Source organism: Mixophyes fleayi, chromosome 1 (assembly GCF_038048845.1).
Source record: "Mixophyes fleayi isolate aMixFle1 chromosome 1, aMixFle1.hap1, whole genome shotgun sequence".
NCBI lineage: Eukaryota > Metazoa > Chordata > Amphibia > Anura > Limnodynastidae > Mixophyes > Mixophyes fleayi.
Genome location: NC_134402.1, coordinates 283190130 through 283213803, shown reverse-complemented (window position 1 = coordinate 283213803; position 23674 = coordinate 283190130). Strand labels below are relative to the sequence as shown.

Below are 23674 nucleotides of genomic sequence, written 5' to 3'. Positions count from 1 at the left end.
TAAAAAGGTACTTTAAACAAAAATTAATATTGCCCACAATAATCATCAAATAGGCTTTTATAGTTTACTTCCAGTTCATTGTTGATTATGGCAGTAGTTGTCTATACATGAATTTGACTACTGAAAAATGCTGTTGTAGACCTAATTGGCCACATGATGGTTATCATGCAGATCTGGTATTGAACAGCATGATTTTTCAGATTTGGCCATATACAAGAATGTATGTTGTGTGTATGGCTAAAACTAACCGAGACCAGATCCCCGATGTATAAGCATCTGTAGTATATAAGCTTTTATACAAGTGAAACACAGGCTTTTATAATGATTGCCGATACCTGTTAGGATACGTCATATTGATGGCGACAAATCTGCTATATTTGATTGTAGTTTTTCTTCTTCTTTATCTCCAAGGGTAGTTGTACTGATGTTACCATTGAATCACCAGTAAACCCTGACTCAAAACACTGAGCCATGCTATCTCAGGGCCTGATTCATCAAGGAACGTAAACAGCAATTTTGTACGATCTGCAAAATGACTCTGTGTATGCCCAGAACTGGACCAAAGGCCACAGAGCCCATCCACGTTCAATTCATCTTCGAAAAACAAAGGACACTTACTACGGCCTACGATTTTACAAAGGGAACAGGGAAAAGGGCGACTGCCTGTAGTTGATGTACAGTGTGTGTGCCAATCACAAGGCATGTAGCAGCATCTGATTCAAGCTCCTAGCATCTCTCAGGTACTTGTTTTTCAGCCGTATCTGTTGCTCCAGCTACAGGTCTAGTCTAAGTGCCGATTACTAGTGATGACATCTGAGTATGTATACAAATACATGTGTCACAACAAGGAGCAATAGCGAAAATGTATTATGTACAGTAGACATTTATAACATCCTAATAAATGTATTTCATTGAAAGAACATTTTGAAAAAATATATTGACAGGTGACATTAATTGAATAGTTTTTTCCATTTTTCTATATATTCTTTTGAAAATTTATATTTCGCATATGTATTGGATATATTCTGCAGTGTCCTGTCTAGCGGAGCAGAGTAGTCCTACAATCGAATTCATCACCACATATATCTTTATATCCGCTCCTTGCTGAATTCCGACATAAATATTCACGTGCGTCTTAAAACAAACACACATTGCGCTCAGTATGTGCCCCTTAATGAATCAGGCCCTCAGTCTGCAGAAATTTTCTGTGCACGACCTGCGCAAAGCAAAGCAGCACTCATTCATTTTTATATTGATTGTAATTTTCTTAATTTTTGATAAGCTTTTAAACTTGAAATGTTAAATAACAAGACCCCTATTTATTAAAACAACCTGATTTTCTATCACCACAACGTATCGTTACAATCTAGCAAAACTCAGCAGCATTGTAGATGCTGCCCGAAGCAGTAACGGAACGGTTAGCCCACCACTTTACTGGGCCAGTCAGTTCACACATGAGCAGTGGAACTGAAGGACTAGTTTTGAGCTATGAGTTCTACTTAGTAAAATAAAATAAAAAATAGATTAAAAATCTAAAATAAAATATATTTAAAAACTGTGGAAAAAAAAATAAAGCATTTTTTGATTAATTTTCTTCCATTATGTCCATCCTGAGAATGACGATAACAGAAGTATTGGGGTAGTATTGTGTACCACCGCAATCCTTGTTACACAGGCTTTCTGGGCTTTGCATAGGGAAGCTATCACCCGGAGAATCTTTCCTACAACAGCAGACACCGCTGGCGCAGGCTACCACCAGAGGTTACCCCCTGATGTATAAGGCAAAGCCCCATTGCTAGCAAAAACACCTATATTTACCCTGAAGATAGGGCTGTACACCCTTTAATAAATAGACCCCCAAGTTAGGTAAATATAACTTTTACTAAATAATTTTACCACCTGTCTCGGTGCTTACTGTTATTACCAGTGCATTAAACTTTACAAATATGCCCATGCCCCCAACGATTTAACAATCACGAAACCAGACAAGTGAAAATGTCAGATTTAAATGAAAAGGTGACTAATCCCGATAATGAGGCAAGTTCCCAAACCCTAATCTGATAAGAAGTAACAACCTGAGAATGAGAACAGATGGTAGAGCGTTGCCCTTTTAAGAGCCAGCTGTGTGCCCGTCTGTAAGTGTGTGTATGTGTGTCTGGCGGAGTAGCACGCTGGAAACAGGGGGAGGGATTTGATTGGTGGCTAGTTAGGCTGTCTCCCCGCCCCTGGCCAGGAGGGGCGCCCTGATTGGAAGAGGGATAGAAGTAAACAGAATAGAATGTCCCCTTCTTTTAGAACCTATGGGAGCCGCATCCCATTGTGACGCGTGGGGTTCTGTTAAATTGTTACTGAGCAGGAGAATGCCTAAACCCTAAGAGTAGGAGACAAGAGGTGGGGGGAGTGAGGTAGGGAGAAAAAGAAGTGTCTCATATACAGCTTTGTCTGAGATTTCATCACAGGCTCTTTATGACTGAGGATGAATGCACTGGGAATAGTGAGGGAGACAAAGCACATTCTGCCCACTTGATCGCTTTTGCTCCTATTTGTATTGCAGAGCAGAGAGACAATGCTGCTTCTTTTCTAGCAGACCTGAATCCTGCCACGTGTGGGATGCTTGTATTTTGTCTCACACAAGTTTGTGAAAGAAGGGAAAGTGTGCTGCAGACACAGGAGGGGCATTGTGTACTAGAAGCGGGGAGGTCCCAGACTAGTGCTGTCTGATGAAGATGAGGGGCTGGGTGCTGAGGAGCACACACTGATAGCTGCAGGAGACGCACTCGTAGAGCTGACTAGACTAGTTCTCTCTGGATCACTTGTCTCTCTCTAACACGAGTCTGCATTGGCAATGACAGCTGTCGCCTACATGGACTTCGTAGCTGCTCAGTGTCTGGTGTCTATCTCCAACCGTGCTACGGCTGATCTCCCTGAGGGACAGGAGGTGCAGGGAGCACAGCCCCTGGAAAACCCGGCTACACCTGCAGACTCTGCCCTGCACCTGAGGAAGATGACTGAGCAAGAGCCAAGCCTGCACCTGCGGACAATGCCCGAGCAGGGGGTGACTAAGGAGCACCACGAGGTGCCAGGGGAAGCATGGAAGGATTACTGCACCTTGCTGACTATAGCAAAGAGCCTGCTGGAGTTAAACAAGTACCGGCCCCTGCCCTCCCCAGTGTACAGCGACGAAGAGCTCAGCTCGGACAGTGACGTGACCACAGAGTCCGGCCACAGCTACAGTCCGGGAAGCTGCAGTAGCAGCACTACTCCCAGCCATATGGACTACAGCCCTGAACCCGGCTCCACGCAGCCACGCCCACTCAGTCCGGACACGCCCAGCTCCCCACCACGCCCCGCCAGCTCCACCAGTGAAAAGAGGCACAGGTGTCCTTATGCTGGCTGTGGCAAAGTGTATGGCAAATCCTCCCACCTTAAAGCCCATTACAGAGTCCACACAGGTCAGTAAATCCCACACGTAGGATGGGAGCCAAGCAATCCACATATATTGTGGGGAATATATTTTTGTTTAAGTGATCAAACATGTCACTGAGATTTGCTGAATCAACACAGAAGCTTGTTTTATATATGTGTGTGTATCCTTTTATTTATACAGCACTCAACACAAACAGAGGGCAACCAATATAATTGGTTCAAATGAAGTATAGTAAAGGACATTTCAGGAAAGAATAAGTGTTTGGTAGATAACTGTATTTTCAGACTGCCAAGTTTAGTAAATCACTTGTAAGAAGACAGTTACACATCATTTATCCTCACCTTAGCTAAAAACATGTTTCATCGCTAAGCATTGTATTCCACATCACCACATGGATTCTGTCAGGTACTCCTGTTTTTACATGAGAACATCTGTAATGTTCCGGGTCCTTGAAGACTGCAGTGAAGTGTTTAAGCCTTCTCAGTACAGTACAGTAACTTATTGTGACAGATAAGACCTTGGTTAGTGTGAGACATTCTAAGAAATGTGCAAACGTTGCTTCTTTTAGTGAACAGATGTATAATCCAGTTTCTTAACAATTTCTGGTTGTATAAAAAGTAATATTAAATGCCAAGGCAATCTATACACCAGCTTCCACATGCCCTTTAAAACAAAGCACAGCGTTGGCCTTGGTCTACAATAGGGTTTAATTCACCATTGCCACTGGCACCACCCTTTAAATGTGTGGCACTGCTAACTGTCGGAATCTTCGGTAGTGAATATAAAGTCTTGGAGTACGAGTCTACTGACTCGTGGATGCTCCATAGTTTGTATTCTCGTGGTATTCTCCTGTGACTCCTTGACCCAAAATAGTTTAATTAAGGAGTTGGGACTCCTTTGAACATGCTGCTTTTGGAAACAGGACTGTTGAGGTTTATAAGAGGTGGTTCCCGTAGATTCGGGAGACACCCCTTGATTACGCCTATTTTTGAAACCCAGCCAGTTGGTGGGTGGCTACCACTTACACGTGCTTTGTAGCGTGACGTCACACAACAAGCAACATCTACCTGGCTTGAGTGTCATTCATTGAACAGCAAGACTTTAGTAATGGCATAAAGATGCCTAGTGGTCAAGAACAAGCCATCCGAAAAAGAATGACTTTGTTCTGAATGTCCAGCGTTAATTGATGCAGTGATCCTAATACCGAATTAGCAATGCCGAGTTTTGATAATTAGTGCAAAGATCTTCAGTTTTTTAGTAACAAAGCTAGTTACCTTCTGTAATTATCCCCATCAAATCTAACATAACATCGACGTAGTCTAAATATGAGGATATTTTTAGAATCGGAAGGTTTTAAGTCTTTGTGTGAGGCAATCCAATCTTGTCAGTTTTGTGTTTTCCTATGTTTTTTTTTACTTGTTTGATTAAGAGCCAGCAGGCGTAAGAGCGAACTGTCTAATCGTATTCTTCATTATCTGCTTCCGCACTGCCATACCAACTAGCTCACCTCGTATAACCTCTTCCACTGAGACTGACTGAGGATATTGTATTGCTGCTGTTACACTGCCTGCTCTCAGACAGCATATAGTGTATCTCTCAGACGCTACCTTAAGCAGCAGCTGAAACACAATGACATCAAATGCTCTTGCTGTTTATTTACATATTTTGCCTAACAGATGAGATAATAAATTTATTAAAAAACAAATGATGCTATGGAAAAAACCCACAGTATTTTCAGATCTGCATTATGTCTCAAGAATCCATCTTACTGCTCTTGTTTTAATTGCTGGTTAAATTCATATTTCATATTTCAGAACACCCTCAATGATTCATATTCCAAGTTTAGGCATGCCCTATATTCTGTCTGAGGGATTAAGGGTGTGGTGATTGATGGGATGATGCACAAAAACACACAAATTGTGATTTGAAATGAGAAATCTCCATCTTGCCTGCATTTTAGTCAGTACGGATGACTTTGCAGCTACCCTGCTAGAACCTGCCAAATGTGCCACTTAAAGACCCAGAGTGTAAAGGTGACATCACACTTTGCATTCAGTCTCTACACTTGCCAGTACAATTGTGTTTGTTATATATTTCCCAGACCATTCACTGCAGGCATGTTATTAAACATCAGAATTTGGCCATTGTCAATACATGAACATTGAAGGCAGTGATCCAAGTCAAACCCAGAGCAGTAATCTTTTGTTTTGGTTTACATAATTGGCTATTGTCAGGAAAGAGTGCAGATTGGGTGTGTCTTTGGAAAAGTACAGCAATGCTCACTTGCAGCAGCCTCTCTAAATCCAAGTTATGAAACAGCTGTGGGTGGAAACAAAGATAGTTTTGAGAGAGCTCCATGCACAATGCAGTAAGAAGTAAAGGTTTAAAAGTAACATGTTTCTATTTTTCAACATAAGCAGTTTCTGTAGGATGTCACATGCTGAAGATAATGACACAATAAATATGTTCTATTCCTCGTTTCTTCTATCTTTTATTTGCTGTACTATTTATTTGTTTTCATTATACAATGAAGCTGATTTTCTTGAATCGCAAGTGGCCTTATCCTATAATTTGGGAACAGGTGAACGTTTGGTTTTAATACTTTTCCCAAAAGTCTTGGCAGCTGTGTGTATTTTTAAAGACAAATATTGTCATTTTTAAGCATAATAAGGTATACAAAGAAAACACTAGTAATTTAAACATTTGGTTGAAGAAAACTGGTATTTTGTTTAAATTCATTACATGTTGCTGCTCCCTAAATCTTTAGTGCATAAGACAACTGTATCAGTAGGGCTCAGTTGTAGGGCTCATTACCCTTCAGTCTAGGTTTGGTGCTCTTTCATACTGTTTAGCTACTTTATAGCATCATATAATAGTTTTCCTTTGTCCTTATATTATGCAATGTTTTGAGAACTAATGCAATGAGCTGGTGGAGGGACAAAATCTTATAACACTATTGGTCTAAATTGATGGTACTGTGTTGTAACCCCTAGTGTGATATTTACCATATGTACAGCATTTCTGATCAATTTAAATTAAGTTACTTAAGCAAACACAAAAGACTACATAATAGAATTTACAGTGGACATAAAAAAGTCTGCACACCCTTATTGAAATTGCAAGTGTTTGTGGTGTAATGGCTGAAGTCAATATAAATCATGTCAGACCTTTTTCCACCTTTAATTTAATCCTTGAAGCCAACAAAATTCAAGTGGAAGACAAATAGACCATTTTTAGGAAAAATAAGTGAAAATAAAAAATCCTACAATACCCTGGTGCATACGTGTACACACCTATAAGCTAATACATTTTGGGAGTACCTTTTGCTATTATTATAGCAGTGAGTAAATTTGAATAAGTCACTAGCAACTTCACACATCCAGGACTTTGCAATTCTATCCAACTCTTCCATGCAAAAATATTCAAGGTCCATCAAGTTGCGAGGGAAATTCCTGTGCACAGATCTCTTCCACATGTTGTCAATGTGACTGAAGTCTGGTCTCTGACTGGGCCATTCCAAGTCTTTGATCTTTCTTTTCTGAAGTCAGTCTTTGTTGACTTGGATGTGTGCTTTGGATAGTTATCATGTTGGGAGATCTTCATCTTTTTGTCAGCAGATTTCCTTGACATTTGGAGCTATTTATCATGGCCTCTATCCTGAGTAGAGCCCTGACTCAGCTGAAAATAAGCAGCCCTAAAGCAGGATGCTGCTACCCCATGCTTCATAGTAGGTATAGTGTTCTTGGAGTATTAAGATGTGTTGTGCCAAACATATCTTTCAGAATCATCATCATCATCAATTATTTATATAGCGCCTCTAATTCCGCAGCGCTGTACAGAGAACTCATTCACATCAGCCCCATTGGAGCTTACAGTCTAAATTCCCTAACATAGACACAGAGAGAGAGAGAGAGAGAGAGACTAAGGTCAATTTTGATAGCAGCCAATTAACCTATCAGTATGTTTTTGGAGTGTGGGAGGAAACCAGAGCACCCGGAGGAAACCCGCTCAAACACAGGGAGAACATAAAACTCCACACAGATAAGGCCATGGTTGGGAATCAAACTCATGACCCCAGTGCTGTGAGGCAGAAGTGCTAATTACTAGGCCACTGTGCTGCCCAGAATTAAGACCAAAAGGTTTAAACTTGGTCTCATCAGACCATTAGACACTTTCTCACATGGTTTTGAGAGATTGAATCAATTTTTTGGAGAATTAAGATGGGTTTGGATGTTATGTTTTGTGAGAAATGGCTTCCGTCTTGCCATCCTAACTGATTGCTCAAACATGCAGAATACAGGAGTTTGTTTTCACGGTAAGTAGTGACCGGCAGCTCCTTTAATGTTGCCGTAGACCTCTTGGTAACCTACCTGATAAGTTAACTTCTAATCCTGTCATCAACTTTGGAGGGGAGTCTTGATCTTGGCAATGTCCCTGTTGTACCACATTTTATCCATTTATTGATGTTAGTATTCACGGTGCTACATGGTACATGTAATGTCTTTTAAATTGTTTTATACCCCTCTCCTGATTTGATACCTGTCAACATTCAGATCCTGTAGATATCTTGAAAGCTCCTTGCAGACCATGGCTATACCAGTAGGATACAACCAAGAAAATTGCAGGGAAATTCTACGAGAGCAGCTGTTCTTTATTTGGGGTTAACCACAGCCATTTTCATTGCTGGCAGGTGTATGAACATACATTTGATTGATTGGTCAACTTTTAACACAGCCCCATTATGAAAGGGTGTGCACAATGTAATGTAGGATTTTTTGTTCCCTAAAAAAACATCTTTAAGTTTTGTTGGTTGAAAGGTCACAAAATACGTGGAAAAAAGTCTGTCATGATTTATCTAGATCACAAACACCTGAAATACAGGTGTGTAGATTGTTTATATCGATTGTAGAAACATGTGGGATATATAATCAGTTCATTTTTGTTACATCATAGGGAACAAGCACCATGATTTAATTTTACAATGGTGTGACAGTAATGGTCTTAAGCTAAAAAAAAAAAAAAGGTAATAGGGTAGAATAAGGCTTCAACATTACAACCCCGATTTAGTTCTTGTGCCATATTAAGAAATTGGTGAATTTGGCATGTTATATGAAGGAGTTGAGTCCAAACCATGTCTGCCTACCTCCAGTAGTCTTCCTGTATGTCCCCTGGCTATGGGGCTAATTTATTAATCTGCCGCGATCAGGCTGATTGTTGCTACTATCACAGAGATAGAAAATCAATTATCACTAAAATTTACTAGAAAAATATCGTCGGGGCAGGTCATTGATAGTCAGCTGCTCAGCAATACTGGACAGGAGCGGTCAGGCTTAATAAATAAATGAAATTTAACATCTATGTGAAATAGTGACTTTACTTTCTCTTTACAGTTACAGTGGGAAAGCTTCAAAGAACAAAGACACTTACAATTTGCAGCTTTCATATACTTCTAGTTGGTTCTGTTTTTTTTCTCTTTTTTAGGTAATTCTTTTTTACCCCCATAGGTGAACGTCCTTTCCCATGCACATGGCCCGACTGCCTTAAAAAGTTCTCGCGGTCCGATGAGCTGACACGCCACTACCGGACACATACGGGTGAGAAGCAGTTTCGATGTCCCCTATGTGAGAAGAGGTTCATGAGGAGTGACCACCTGACCAAGCACGCCCGCCGCCACACAGATTTCCATCCCAGCATGATTAAAAGGTCCAAGAGGTCCAACTCAGCCTTTATCTGAGTATGCAATCTTTGAGTAACAAAGCTGTCATATGAAAATCTCAGCTGATGTACATATCATCTTGCATCTTTTCAAAGGAAATGTAGCAGTTTAACATTCATGCTTCTGCAGCAGTATATTTAAAGGAAATTGCTGCCCAGTTTCTTTTGGTGGCACACAACTCTAGGTATATATTGTAGTGGTGTGATATGTACCATCACGGTTTTGACTGTAAGATCTTTTGTGCTTGCGCCGGCATGCATACGTGTTTATGAAATAGAAACCACAATGGATTAGCTTTACATTTGTGAAAGAAGTGCAAGTATGAGAACACCCGCATACACATATAAGGGAATACTTTTTTCATATAGTATGACGTTTGGAACGAATGGAGCTGGTATAAAACATGCTTGAACCTGGTTTCTTGTGGATTTATGTCTTACAATGTCTTGAAATCTGTGTTTTAGTGTTGATGGAATTTTAGTCCTCCCACTACTATGGATCTCAGCCGTCACCTCTGTTGACTGAACTCACATGGTGCAAATTGCAGGACCTGCACCATTCCTCATACATTGGAACGTGGTGAAAATGAAACAGCCTAAAGCAAATGAGGGTTGAAAACATAAGTGAAAACTATGTTACCCTAACTCTGAAGTATGTTGCAGGTTGGTGAACAACAGTTGTAAAAAGGAGATACAATGCTCAGTAATCACATGTAGTTTTCAGTGTTCAAGATACACATCCTATCCAACTTTTGGGCAAACTGCGTCTCTGTCCGGTTTGGCTGCATCTGCTGAAGAATGAAACACAGCTGTGTTAGAGACGCTGAATGGAGTTATATGCCTTTACTCTGCAAGTATAGAATAATTATCCAAGGGTCAGTTTACTATAACCATATGTTGCTATGCACATTTTATGATTAACATAGCAATGACGAAAAGTTCTTGCAAAACCAGAATGTTTGACTCAGCTTTTGACAGTTGCATTGCTATCTTTTCAGTGCTTAAACGATTGAGCACTGGAACACTAAGCGGTGTAAACTCGCAAGGAGTCTTTTGTATAGATCAGTGCCAGGCTGTGGGTCTGTCACTGCAGTCACTACAGTACCGCACTTTCTGCTTGTGTTATGACTCTCTGCATGCACAGATTGACAGAAAGTGTTATTATTTGAAATGCCGCGCCATTGTGTCATTTAGGTTTTTGATATGATTATTAAATTCACGTTTACATAAACTTCGTTTGGTAGCCAAATGCACCAAATTGGATGAAGACTATTTTGCACCTTATGTTTCCGGTGATAAATTCACACGAAGCCTATACTTGTAGACTTGTTCCATACTGGAGAGGCTGACCATTGGTGTGATAGGCCTCTCCAGCTTTAAGGGGGATAACTATGCAGAGTCTGGCCTCACAGGCAGTTTACAATTTTCATGTGTTTGTAGATACAAGATTAGGTCCATTCCATGTACACGTCAGATAGAAGCACTCCATTCACACCACACGTTCTTGTAATGAGTAGAAGGAACTGTTGTGAAATCCTCCACACTATCAACTGATAGAGTGGATTATTTTATGTATCTTACTAATCAAAATTCTACAGATACCATGTCACAAAGCATTAACAAGAATGCCAGTCGGGTTTTCTACATTTTTGTTTTTTCACTGATTCACTTAGCCTTTAAAAACCATTGCATATATGCACAGGGATGGAATATTAGCTGTAGTTTTGTCCCTGATCATAATAATAATAATAATAATAATATCATCACCCTTGGGATAATTTTCTAATCATTCAAGTGCCAACAGTCTCCTTTTTATACCGTTTTGTACAACTCCCATAGGGCTTTGGTGCCTCCTTCATCGGGTGTCTTCAGAAGATTTTCTTCAGTAGGACAGTGTGTTAAAAGTGCGTCTGATGCACAAGTAGAATGCAAGTCAGTGGTAAAAAATGGTTACATTTCTAAAATGTGTTTTTTTTATTATTATTATTATTCTTAAAACAATCATTTATATGTCAGAGAAAGAAATGTCCTGTACACTGAAGCATATAGGCTGTTTGAATACCGAAAAGTTAAAACTGATTAAGAGGACTGCTCGAGCTAGCCAGAATATAAAATGCATTCCATCTTGGGTAGGAGTCCCAGGGGAAGTTAAGCAATTAGAGGTATAGCACAGTGGGCACCTTATTATAATTATTATTATTTTTTATTTAATATTCTTCCTGGGTTACAAATAAATATTATACAGTGTGCACCCATAGTCTGTCTTTAGGCCATATAAAGACTGTTGCAAAAACACACTAAAGTTTAATTACACTATGAAATAAGGAATGTCAGGAAAAAAAACAAACATTATACACTTTCTACCTCTGTTTCAGTTTTTGAAACACTTAATTCTTTATTCCGTAAAACAGAATAATTCTTCCAGTATAGATAACCAGATAAAAAAACAAAAAAACAAACAAACCACCTTAAAATAAAACTGTATGGTTTGGTTTAACATATTTCATTTTTACTGCCAGTAGCTGCAGATGGTTTTAGTGGGAGATCTTTTAAAAAAGGCTAAATGAGGACAACTGCAAGCATTTCTGGTTTTGCACATCGAGCAGAAGAAGAAAAAAAAAACAACAGCGATACTTAACGTAAACAACAAGCACAAATTATATACAGTGACTTAACGTTAACAAAATATTTGTGGGTTTTTTCGCATTCACCTTCAAACACAAGGAGTCCTAATTCTGTGTGTAATTGTTGCAGATAAGATTTGTTTGGTTTGTTTTTTTTTTTTAAAAAAAAAAAAAGGTAAAATGATGTTTGTCTGTTAAGTATTTGATATAAGATGTTTGAGCATTGTATTTACAGCATCCTTACTTGATTTAAGGTGTATAGGTACAGTATAGGTTTGAATTGGATTCTTAGTGGTTATTAAGTATGAAAAGCTATATAAAAATAGAGCTTCAACATGTTTCAGCTTATAAATATAAAAAGACATCATTAAGTCATTACAATTTTAAGATAAGTAAACTTTAGACAGTGACGTTAAGAAGCAAATGTTTATTTCGTGATTGAATTACACAGCATGTGTCTTTACCACTTCTGAAACCATCGTTTTATAACATTTTATAACATTTTGCTGTGGCTTTACATTGAACGGGGCAAATTATGCCCTATAATGACAAATTCAGGAATAATAATACATTTTTCATGCATGAAATTATGTCATTTTGCTTACTTTTAAACATCTGCGTTATGCTCAGTTCAAAACTGGTGAATAAATAAAATGAAAAAAAAAAAAAACAAACAACAACATTCCACAACCAATAAAATGAAACCTAGTCCTAGAGTGGCAGGAATCAAACCATACATTTGATTTAACAGTAATTTATTTACTGTGGAAACGACAGTACAAAGTCCAGTCATTATCATTATTGGAGAGTGGCTTTGGATATTAAACTTCTTAACAGTTGTACATCTCTAAATGACCATTTGTGAACTAATTGAGGTTTTTGCTTTTCTGAACAACGCATAGAAGATTTTCTTTTATACCTTGTCTTAGACTTGTGCTAGCTCTCCTAACCATCAGGCCCTAAAAGAGGTTAGTGAGTTGGAACCTCATGCCTTAAGGGCCTGCTTGTTTAGCCAATGTCTGCACATTCTCTTTCGAGACAACTGGATGACTACTTGTAAGGAGTGTGTTTCATAAATTAGAATACAACAATTTGCTCTAATGGTTTCAGTATTCTGAATGGTCCCTGAATCCCTATTGTCCAAATTATTAATTTCACACTCTGAATTTTACAATGCGAAGTAGTCTTATTTAAAGTTTTTGAATATCTGTGGTTAAAAAATGATTTACTGTAGTTTATTTTTTATATTTCATTCTCTAGTAGCAAAGAACATGATTTTATAGGAAAGGCAAAATTGGTATTCTACCAGGAATAATTGCCGTGTAATTGTAGCCTTCCCATGTTTAAAAGAGCCATTTGAACCAGCAAAGTTGTTTTCTTTGTAAAATGTTGTGTGCTGACTTGTATGTATTTGCAGTGGCCTTCTGATCAGTGATATCATGTTACAGATTTAAAGGACAACTATAGCAAAATCTGAATTGAGATACTACACAGACTTTGCTATAATGTCAATGCTCACAGTATAACTGGCTTTAGATTCATGACTAGGTAGTTTGCGGTTGTCATATTTTATAAAGCTTTTAAATCAATTATACAGTGAGTATAGGTGGTTATAGCAAACGCTGATTAATATCTTATTTCCCTTTTGAGACAATATTTGTTTACAATTTGATCATTGTTTATTTTTCAACAAAAGACAATTAATGCAAAACTGAAAAAAAATAATAATAGATTAACTGTCAACAATTTTGTTGTTACAAACTGTGAGCAAAAGAAAATCCATTATGTGTTGTTGAGAATGAAAAGCTTGATTCACATTGCTTGGTGCAACTGCTAACAACAGATGAGAATAGATTACAAAAAAGGACAATAGTAAATTAAGTATACAAGATTACATCTTGAAAAATTTATAAATTGTTGATCAATTAATTCTTACGTCTAGTCTTCCAGAATGGATGCTGCTCAAGCACCCTGTTCTGAAAGAATGGTAAGATATTACCAAGTTTAAATGCAGATCAATAACTTGCAATTTTCTAGCATAGTCATTTCTGCAATTGTTTAATTTTTACAATGTTTTTGTATAGTTTCATAAGTTATTTCTGCTGTCTTTTGGTTTTGGAGAGCAAATGGAATTGTTTAATCCAAGGGTAATGTTACCCTTTTTTGTACAAGTGTATATAAATTGTTCCAATAAAAATGGCATACAAATATATGATTCTGCTTTGTGAAAAATGTAAAAATTGTTAATCACGTAGTTCAGCAACTCCATTATTAATGTTGGGAAATTCACATATTACACAGACTTTAAAATTGGGTATGAGTGGATGTAAATGAAGTGAAAATGGCCATTGAAAGTGGTCAATGAAGAGTAGAATGATTGAAGGGGTCTTCCAGCATTCATGACCTTAATTTATTGACTTGTAAATGATCTCCGGCAACATTTTCCTAACAACTTTTTCAGCCATGTCTTTAAATCATCAGTTTGTTCATTTCTATTGTCCTGTGTTCAAAACAGCTGTTTTCTGGATACACATGTAATTCAATGTAGAGTGCAAAGCAGAGATATGGTGTATACCAGAAATGCAGATTGACTATATTAATACATAGCTGAAGAAGACTACAAACAAGACCAGAAGGATAAAGCAAAAAGTAAAAGTTGTGAAAAAGACATAACAACAATTAAAAAAAACTATGGTAACTCCTTTATTTTTATATTTAATGCAACAATCCCACGTATACTTTTTTTTCTTTAAATAGCAAGTTAAGTACCTTCATATCATTATTCCTTTGTAAAATCTCTCTGCAGGGTAGACAAGTGTGGCTACCAGCCACACTCTCAGACTCTCAGCATGTAATATAATGGTAGACGATGCGAGAAGGTGGTGGAGGATTTTACAGTACAGAGTGAGCTCAGAGGGACATTTCAAAGCCCTCTCCTAACTATATCCTGTGTCATGTGACTGTGGTTGTTATGGAAGCCACATGACACTGTGCAGAACTATAAATTATTACTAGTAGCCTGAAGAAACAAACCAAGGAAAATAGTAAATACCAATCTTTTTCTTATATGATTTGTTAAAAAAATACACCTCATTTTTTAATGGGATTACTACCATAAATACCTTTATTACTGCAGAACAAAGAAGGAAGAGTATGTGGTCTGTACCTTATACAGGCGTTGCCTCCTTAAATTATTACCTGAACAAGTCGGATCACATTAAGTCTCTTCAATGTGAGGTCAGCCACCGCTGCCGGCTTCTTCAGAGGCCACAATTGAGAAAAGTCATCCTTGTAAACTGTCATTCATTTCAGTCAGTCGGCGACCATCTCTTCGGTTTCCTCCTCCCGGGGTAAGTACTGTCGTGTTTTCCAAACTGACTACCACATAGATATATATATATATATATCTATATCTATAATCTCATGACTTTAGCTCATCTATACCTGTGTATGCAAATTGTCCACTTTCATCCCAAGTCTTTATAAAAGTGTCAACCATATCCTGTTAAAAGCTTATAAAATGCTAATAAAGCTTTGGAAGTTAGCTGAATTTAATGAATAAAGGAGGTATAATTAGTAGATGGTTATATAATCAGTTATTTGTTGTTATTTGCATTTGAATAAAAAGAAGATGGGTGTATGACAACTGTTGTATCTGCAAGACGATTGGTTGTTGTCTTTCAAATTCTCTCTTGTATTTTTCTTTTTTTTTTATAAAAAAAATCAGCTTAATTCAACTGTAATTTCAGCAGCACTCCGGCACAATTCTATACAAGCCCAGTCAGCATGCCGGTTCATGTGTACACACTATACATGTTTTGCACTATTATTATTATTATTTATTACTATTTTACACCTTCAGATCTGTACTCCTCTTCTTTTATCATAACAATCGGCTGAAAAGATCATGACTCTGCACACTCCAAAGAGATCTATGGACACTGCCGGTTGTGAGTGCAAATACACTGCAGAATTGGAACAATCCATCGTTGAGCATCATTTTTAGTCCGTTTTAAAATTAAAATAAAACGATACGATGTGCTTTGGAACGATAATCGTTCATCGTTGCAGTGTACACACTAATGTGATATCAGGCCGAACAGTCGTTTATCGCATGAATCAGCAGAAAACACTGTAACGTGCACCCAGCCTGAGGCATTTGTCACCATTGCAGACTGTTGTGTGGTAGCATTCTCTGATTCTGTCCACCATTTTCAGGTATATAATTTTTCCATATTCTCTCTCTATTAGGCTGGGCAAAGTACACATTTGGGGCCTGATTTGATATGGAACGGGATTATATGCCACAGAACACAACATCCAACTTATCGTTGAGCGCAAATGGCACGTTATGCTACAATTTCCTGAGCAGAATCGGGAAGGGACTGTGCGTATGCACGTAGTCAATGTACAGTAAGGCCATGCTAAGCTTGAGTCAACACAGCAGTGCCCGATTCAAGCTTTGGACATCTCAAAGGTACATGTTTTTCTGTTGTATCACTTGCTCCAGCTATAGGGCAGGTGTAAGTGCAGAGTGATAGTGATGACGGTCGTGTATGCACGCTAAATCGTGTTTGCAATCAGGAGCAACTGTAAAAATGCATTTTATGTACAGTAGACAATAATAACATCATAATACATGCATTTCATGGGGAAAAAATTGAAAAAAGACCTTTTGACTATATTATTAACAAATGACAATCATTGAACACTTTTTCTGTGGGTTATTTTCAGACTTCATATTCCATATATATATTAGACATATACTGCAGTGTAATGTGTCTGTCAAAGCAGAGTGCACCGAGACCTGTGTTCCAACAAGAGAAGTTTTTTCAGATCCGCTTGTAAGTTGAATACGGACGTGCGTATGCCTGATTTAAGCGCTTTTAAAAAAAAATGCAATTTATGATCGTTTTGCATGCACTAATGAATCAGGCCCTTCTTGTTTTTCTATCGCCTAGAAACGAGTTCTGAGTAAACTGAATAAGGATTTAACTATCAACCTTCCAAAAAGGTAGAGACACTTGGCTAACTATTGCACCAAGAGTTGTACATACGATGTAGTATGGTCATGCTAAGTTTTATATCTTATATTGTACTCCAATGTGCTTTCTAGTCCAAATCTCCCATATCTCATATTTGTCTTTCACTCCCATGTCTAAATTTCCTGACCCAGAATGTATCTATGATTTTTCATTACCCTAAGATGTAGCATGTTAAATGAACAACCTATTCCAACTATTTTTTTGTTTATTTTTTTCAAATGGATTTTAAAGTGTGTGACAAAGGTTTGAAGACAAAAAGATTTTACATCCTAATCACTTCTGATAATAACCACAAACAACTAATTTCAATTTTAGGTGGATCACAATATTGACTGGACTGAAGATCAAACTACAATCTTTTAAAAGTGATAATAAAAGGCACATTTTAAATTACCTAAGTAGGAAGTAAAACTTTGTATTTTACTATAACTTGGTGAACTACACCGAAAACTAAATTTTTCTGAGGAATTTTCCTTTCAAGAATATTTCCAGCTGCAGACATCTCCCTGTAAGGCAATGCCACATGATAGAATACATGTTGGAACACTCCCCTAGGCTCTCCACAAGTAAGTGTACTGGGAATGTAGTCACAATAGAGTTCTCCATAGACCAGAGCCGGCTAGTGATATTCAGTTGTCAAAGGATGGCTGCCAGTGAAGGCAAAGCATGATTGGATAGGTACCGGAATCGTACACTACACATTACTTCCTTATTTTACATCCATGAGCTAGGGCAGGTCTGGCCAACCTCCAGGTGTTGTGAAACTACAACTCCTAGATTGCCCTGCAAGCTATTAGCTGGCTCGCTTATGGCAAAGCATGCTGTGGCTTGTAATTCCACAACACCTGGAGAGCCGCAGGTTGACCACGACTGCCCTAAGGAATAACAGGCAAAAATCTTTCATTTAAAACAATTTTTACCATGGCTACTTTTATATATTCAAGATATACCAAATATGCATACTTCCGATAATGATCTTAGGAAATTAGAAATATTGATATTGTTTTGTTTATGTTTTAAATTATTTTTAACTGCTCTTTTTCCAGGAGGAATATTAAGGATTAGGCTATTCCTAGCAAAGACCCAGACCTGCTGACCTGGAGGAAATCCTTCGTGATGTCACATGGTGTTAAAATTAACTATATGAATTATAACCTGAGAAAATTCCCAGCTTGCCTTACCAAAATGTTTGAGTCAACACACAATCAGCCAAGCCTCCCGACAGGCTTATCTGTGTCTAGTATGTGAACATGCTCTTACTGCCCTCTGCCTATGCTAGTCTGCCTCTTCGGGCACAAGGAGTTTTAAGTGTAATATGTGGCAAAATCTGGATACAGAAGTATGCTTAAGATTTTTAGGTATGCGTGCACAGTATGTGTATCTTACGCCTAGAAACAAACATATGACCAACTCTACAGAAGCCTATTGGTTTTATTGTCTAACTTGCACTAAACAGGTATATCCCAATCAACCAGTAGCCCCTTATATTGAATCATGTATCAGATTGAGAAGACTAGCACAATGTTTATTCTTCCACCAGAGAGAGTCCAAAGGACGTTTCTATTTGCATTCTTTGGGCCTGATTCTTAGGGCATAGCGCAACTCGCACTCAGTATTAAACACACAGATTGAAAAGATAGTTGAACTCAGGTGCAGGGCTGTTCTACTACAAGGGACACTGCAAGTCTGCAAGTAATATGTACCTGGCAGAGCCAGCAGATCAGATGGCATTACAGCCGCCTGACCTGCCGGCTCTAATACAGTGTAAAAAAAAGAAATGTGTGGGGTCCCTCTCTGCTAATGATATTAACTCTAGTGCTCCCGATTTCACGAAAACCAGCACCAGCCGGGGTTTGAGGCACTATAGCAGGGAGACATGCAGCAGGGGGTCCCTTTGCCATCATAACAAACCAACCCCAGGCAAAAAAAATTGTGCAGGTCCCCCCTTTAGGAATACCCAGCCCTGTGCTGAAAGCACTAAGGCTCTTCCTATACCCCTGGGGTAGTGGGTGTAGGGTAATAAAGTGTAGTTTTTGTGGAACTACAAGTCCCAGCCAGACTTTGCTGCCATTAACAGTCTGGGCATGCTGGTGCTTGTAGAACTAGAAAGTAAAATAGTGTTTTATACTTTTCTTTCTTTTTTTTTTCTCCACAATTTATTACCTACAGCTATATCCCCAGGTGTTCCAGAACTAGGGTTAATATCATTAGTAGGGGGGACCCCACACATATTTTTTTTTACATGCTTTATTTACACTGTATAGAGCCGGGGTAATGTCGTCGGACCTGCCGACCAGGGCCGGATTTACTAAAAAAGAATAGCTTGGTTGATTCCATGGCCATAGAGTGTGTGCTTGAGTGTACATTGTCTATGTGAGAATGTCCCTTTCCCACCCAGAACACCCTCCTAAATCGTAAGCTGTAGTAAGTGTCCTTTCTGTGCACTGTCGCACGGAAAAGGGCTGCTTTACCGGCTGCCAGATCTGAGCATGCACAGATTGATTTTGCGTTTGACTAGGGTACAGATAGCCCATCCAAATTGGAGAGGCATAATAGTGGAGGCCCTCTCAGAGTCTGCTGTCAGTGATCATAAAAATATTGTCAGGAAGAAAGAAATGCAGACTGGGAAGTTAATGACAGTAAGTATACAAGCATTACAGGAGCAACGTTCATCACGGCTAACACAGTATACATTATAGTATACAGCTAAATGTTATAACTGTATGGAAGATGGCAGATTAGGAAATCCTTTTATCCCCGTGCAGATAACAGGAAACCAAGCAACTGGCAAATAATGAACAATAGGATAGAGAGAAGCCAGCACCAGGGGCATATCCACTCAGTGGTAGCAAATGACAAAAGTACACATGCCAATCTCTGAAATATGGGCCACTACAGTAATCTACAGACAATTAAATTGACCAATAATTGGAACAGAGAACCAAAAGTAAAAATGACAATATCTGGTACTAATCAAACTTTTCTTGTAGATGTTACGAGCCGCGGCGGTGCCCAGCCGCAGCGACTCTCTCACAGGCGTCCCGGCAGTCGCTATGACGACCGGGATGTCACTTTCGGGACACAGAGATAGAGCGCCGCGTCCCGGCAGAAGAGACCTGTTGGGCGCGTGCGCAACTAGTACTAGCCTGCGGGCTAAATTTGTATAATTTATTCACTAGGCATAGGCTGGGGGCAGTTTCAGATCTAGGCTCTGATTGGTCACTCTGTGTATTTAAGGCAGGGAGGGCTTACCCTCCCTGCCAGTTATAGCTTCCAGATTCCTGTGTTGCTGCCTGCTGCTGTACTCCTGGTGTTAAGCCTTTGGATTGTTGCCTTCCGTGTATGACCCCTGCCTGTTTCCTGGATTTGTATTTTGCCTGTGCCCTTGACCTTTTGGCTTATATCTCAGTTTCTGCTGATTTGCCCGTGACCTCGACCCTTGGCGTGTTTCCTGACGATACTTCCTAGCAAGTGACCCCTGACCTCGGCCTGTTCTTTGGATTTGCTGTCTGTCATTACCCTCTGCTTCTGGGTTCCCCGCAGCTGGTACACATCACACGACCCTCTGTAGTCTGCAGCCAAGTCTGTCCCCACCAATAGGGGCTCCAGTGAACACCTGACTGTCAGAGTAGACTCCGGGTGGTGTTGTACTGGTTGGAGGGGTTCCTGACAGTAGACACAGGAGTTGCCAGATCTGTTTAACTTCTCCTCTAAATGTATATATCACTAGGGAAACTGTTCTAGCTGTGAGAGTGACGGGAGATGTGCATCATTATTATTTGACCCCACTGGCAGAGGTTACTATTGGACCTCTGCATACTAACCATTCTTTTCTTCTAGCTGCAGCGGCCCCTACTAACTTGCTTGGCCGAGATTTATTATTTAAAATAGGGTGTGTAATATACTGTACTTCTGATGGTGTATTTTTAGATATTCAAGAAAAGCACGCAGAGGAGGTTCAAAATATACTGGACACCCCACAAAAGCTAATGGTGCACTCATTGGTCATAGAGACAAGTTCATTGCAGGTAGAACAAATGTTATCACAGATACCAGGTTCCTTATGGACCAAAGATGGACAAGACACTGGATTGATGGCTAACGTATCTCCCATAATGCTTTATCTAAAAAGTGGCAGGCAAGCTCCATAAATACCACATTACCCAATAAAATTAGAGATGGAATAATGGGTTTATCCTGTAAATGAAAGGCTGCTGCAACAAGGAATTTTAATTCATACATCCAGTACAGCTAACAGTCCAATTTTTACAGTGAAAAAGAGTAGGGGAAGGGGCTACAGATTACTTCAAGATTTAAGGGGGGGTCAATAAAGTGCCCTATAGTGCCCAATCCAGCTGTCATTTTGATGCAGATTCTTCCATCTGATAGTCATTTCACGGTAATCGATCTGTGCTCTGCTTTCTTCCCTGTTCCTCTACATCCTGACTGTCAGTACATCTTTGCTTTCTCCTATAAAGGGGTACAATACACATGGACAAGATTTCCCCAGCGGTTCATTGTCAGCCTTAGTATCTTTTCTCAAGTCTTGCATGACTGTTTGCAATCCTTTCAACCAAGCAATAGGTCTGTCCTAATTCAATATGTTGATTATTTATTACTGTGTTCTGATTAGTTTATGTCATCAGTGTCTGATATTAAATATTTGTTACTTCAACTCTCACAAACAGGACATAAGGTTGCAAGGGATAAATAACAGCCATGCCAGACAAAAGTAAAATACTTGGGGCACTGTCTCACCCAGGGGCTAAGGCATATGACAAAGGACAGGATTCAGGCTATACAGGACATGACACTGCCACAAAACCAGCAACAGATTTGTACTTTCTTATGAATGTGTGGGTACTGTAGATCCTGGATACCAGGTTTTTCAATACTGGCTTTACCATTGCAGGAGTTAGTCTCATCCTCTAAACCTGACCTTGTCTCACATACTGAATTGTCAGAGCAAGCATTCTATAACTTTAAAGAGAGTTTGACTAAAGCACCTGCCTTTGGAGATACCCGATTATAAAAAACCTTTTGAGTTACACTGTACTGAAGCTGCTGTTTGTGCTGCACGAGTTTTAACACAGAAACATGGTGATGCTAGCCGACCCATAGCATACTACAGTGCACAATTGGACACTATGGCAAGATCTCTTACTACTTAAGAAGTGTAGCAGCAACTGCTCTTCTGGTAAGAAAGAGGATGTAGTACTCAGACATGATTCAATCATCTATACACACATGTAGTATCTGCCCTCTTAAATACTGCCAGAACTAGGCATGTCTCTTCAGCAAGATTCATGAAATGAGATTTAGCACTAATGGCACCTGCAAATATCACAATTATGAAGTATAATACTCTAAATCCAGCTAAATACCTACCATATGTGCCTTGAGATGCACAAAGGGTGGAAGGAGAGGAGACTTTAACTGAACGTGAATTTGGCAGGTACACAGATACACATGATTGTATGGAATATTTGAATCAGACATTTACAGCAAGACCTGACATTCGTGATACCCCCATAGAAAATGTAGATTTTATGTTTTACATGGCTGGGAGTTGTCATAGACAGACAGACACAGGAGAATTATGTACTGGTTATGCTGTTGTAGATGATGAAGGTGTTATAGAAGCTGAACCCCTTGGTCCATCTCAGTCAGCCCAAGTGGTTGCACTTGTGGCATTGAGAAGAGCATGTGAGTTGGCAAAGGGTAAATGAGTTAATATATATAATGACTCTAGGTACGCTTTTGGGGTAGAGCACGGCTTTGGTGTCTTAGGAACTTTATGACAGCGGCAGGCACATCAGTAGCACACTCACAACACATAAAAGGACTTCTGACAGCGATACAGTTACCAAAGGAAGTAGCCGTTATCAAGTGTAAAGCGCACACATATGAGAAGGACCTCATATGACTTGGTAATGACAAAGCAGATGAGGCTGCTAAGAGAGCTGCATGCTCACTCATACAAACAAACTTAACTAAATTGATGATTTTTCAAAGCTCTGAGTATACAAAAATTATTAGAAATGCAAGATTTGTGTGCCCTACAGGAGAAAGCTGTCTGGAAGTTGAAGGGATGATGCCTGGAGTCCTCTAGACTCTGGAAAGATATACAAAGTAGGCCAGTAGCTCCCAAGACATATCTTCCGGGTCTAGCAGAGGCGGCACATGGTGTGTCTCACTTGGATAAGGAGGGTATGTGCAAATTGGTAAGAGCATATTTGTATGCACCAGGCTTCTCTTCACAAGCTAGTAAGAATGCAATGTCTTGTCTTTCTTGTCTGAGAAAGAATACGAGAAGAGCAATAACAACAGAGCTATCCCACATTCCTCCTACAAATGGACCTTTCTAGGTCATACAAATTGACTTCATCCAATTACCACCCTGCAGGAATCTCAAGTATATATTAATATGTATCAATGTTTTCTCTAATTGGGTAGAGGCTTATCCAGCTGCTACTAATACTGCTGAGAAAATCATTCAGGAGTTTGTAGGTTTGGTATCCCTAAACTCATTGAAAGTGATTAGGGTACACATTTTACTGGAGATGTCTTTCTGCTTATGTATAAACTCATGGGTATTGATAGTAAGTAACACATTCCCTATAGGCCACAAGCCAGTGGAAAGTAGATAGGGTAAATGGTAATATGGAGAACATATTGCGTAAGGTGATGGCTGAAACTGAATTGGCGTGGCCAGAGGCTTTGCCACTAGTCCTCCACAGCATCAGAAGCACTCCTGAATTTTACAATCACAAACAAACCTGAGCATAGAGAAGCTGAGGGATGATCAGACAATAGCCCGCTCTACAACTATTAATAAAAGATCCATTGATAACGTTAAGGTA

The 23674-nt window shown here is 39.2% G+C and overlaps 1 protein-coding gene across 1 annotated transcript; it reads left to right on the top strand.

Annotated features, from left to right (window-relative positions):
- The first annotated feature begins 2335 nt into the window (after nt 1-2335).
- Nucleotides 2336-13976, top strand: KLF9 (KLF transcription factor 9). Its single transcript, XM_075210966.1, has 2 exons — nt 2336-3452; nt 8932-13976. The coding sequence occupies exons 1-2, from the start codon at nt 2846-2848 to the stop codon at nt 9159-9161; spliced, it is 837 nt and encodes a 278-aa protein (XP_075067067.1). The 5' UTR covers nt 2336-2845; the 3' UTR covers nt 9162-13976.
- Nucleotides 13977-23674: the final 9698 nt, after the last annotated feature.

What these genes read in the sequence shown, in the direction of transcription:
- KLF9 (XM_075210966.1), top strand. Translation starts at nt 2,846, where the DNA reads ATGACAGCTGTCGCCTACATGGACTTCGTAGCTGCTCAGTGTCTGGTG. An exon ending in CCATTACAGAGTCCACACAG is followed by an intron (nt 3,453 to 8,931) that starts GTCAGTAAATCC and finishes TTACCCCCATAG; the next exon opens with GTGAACGTCCTTTCCCATGC.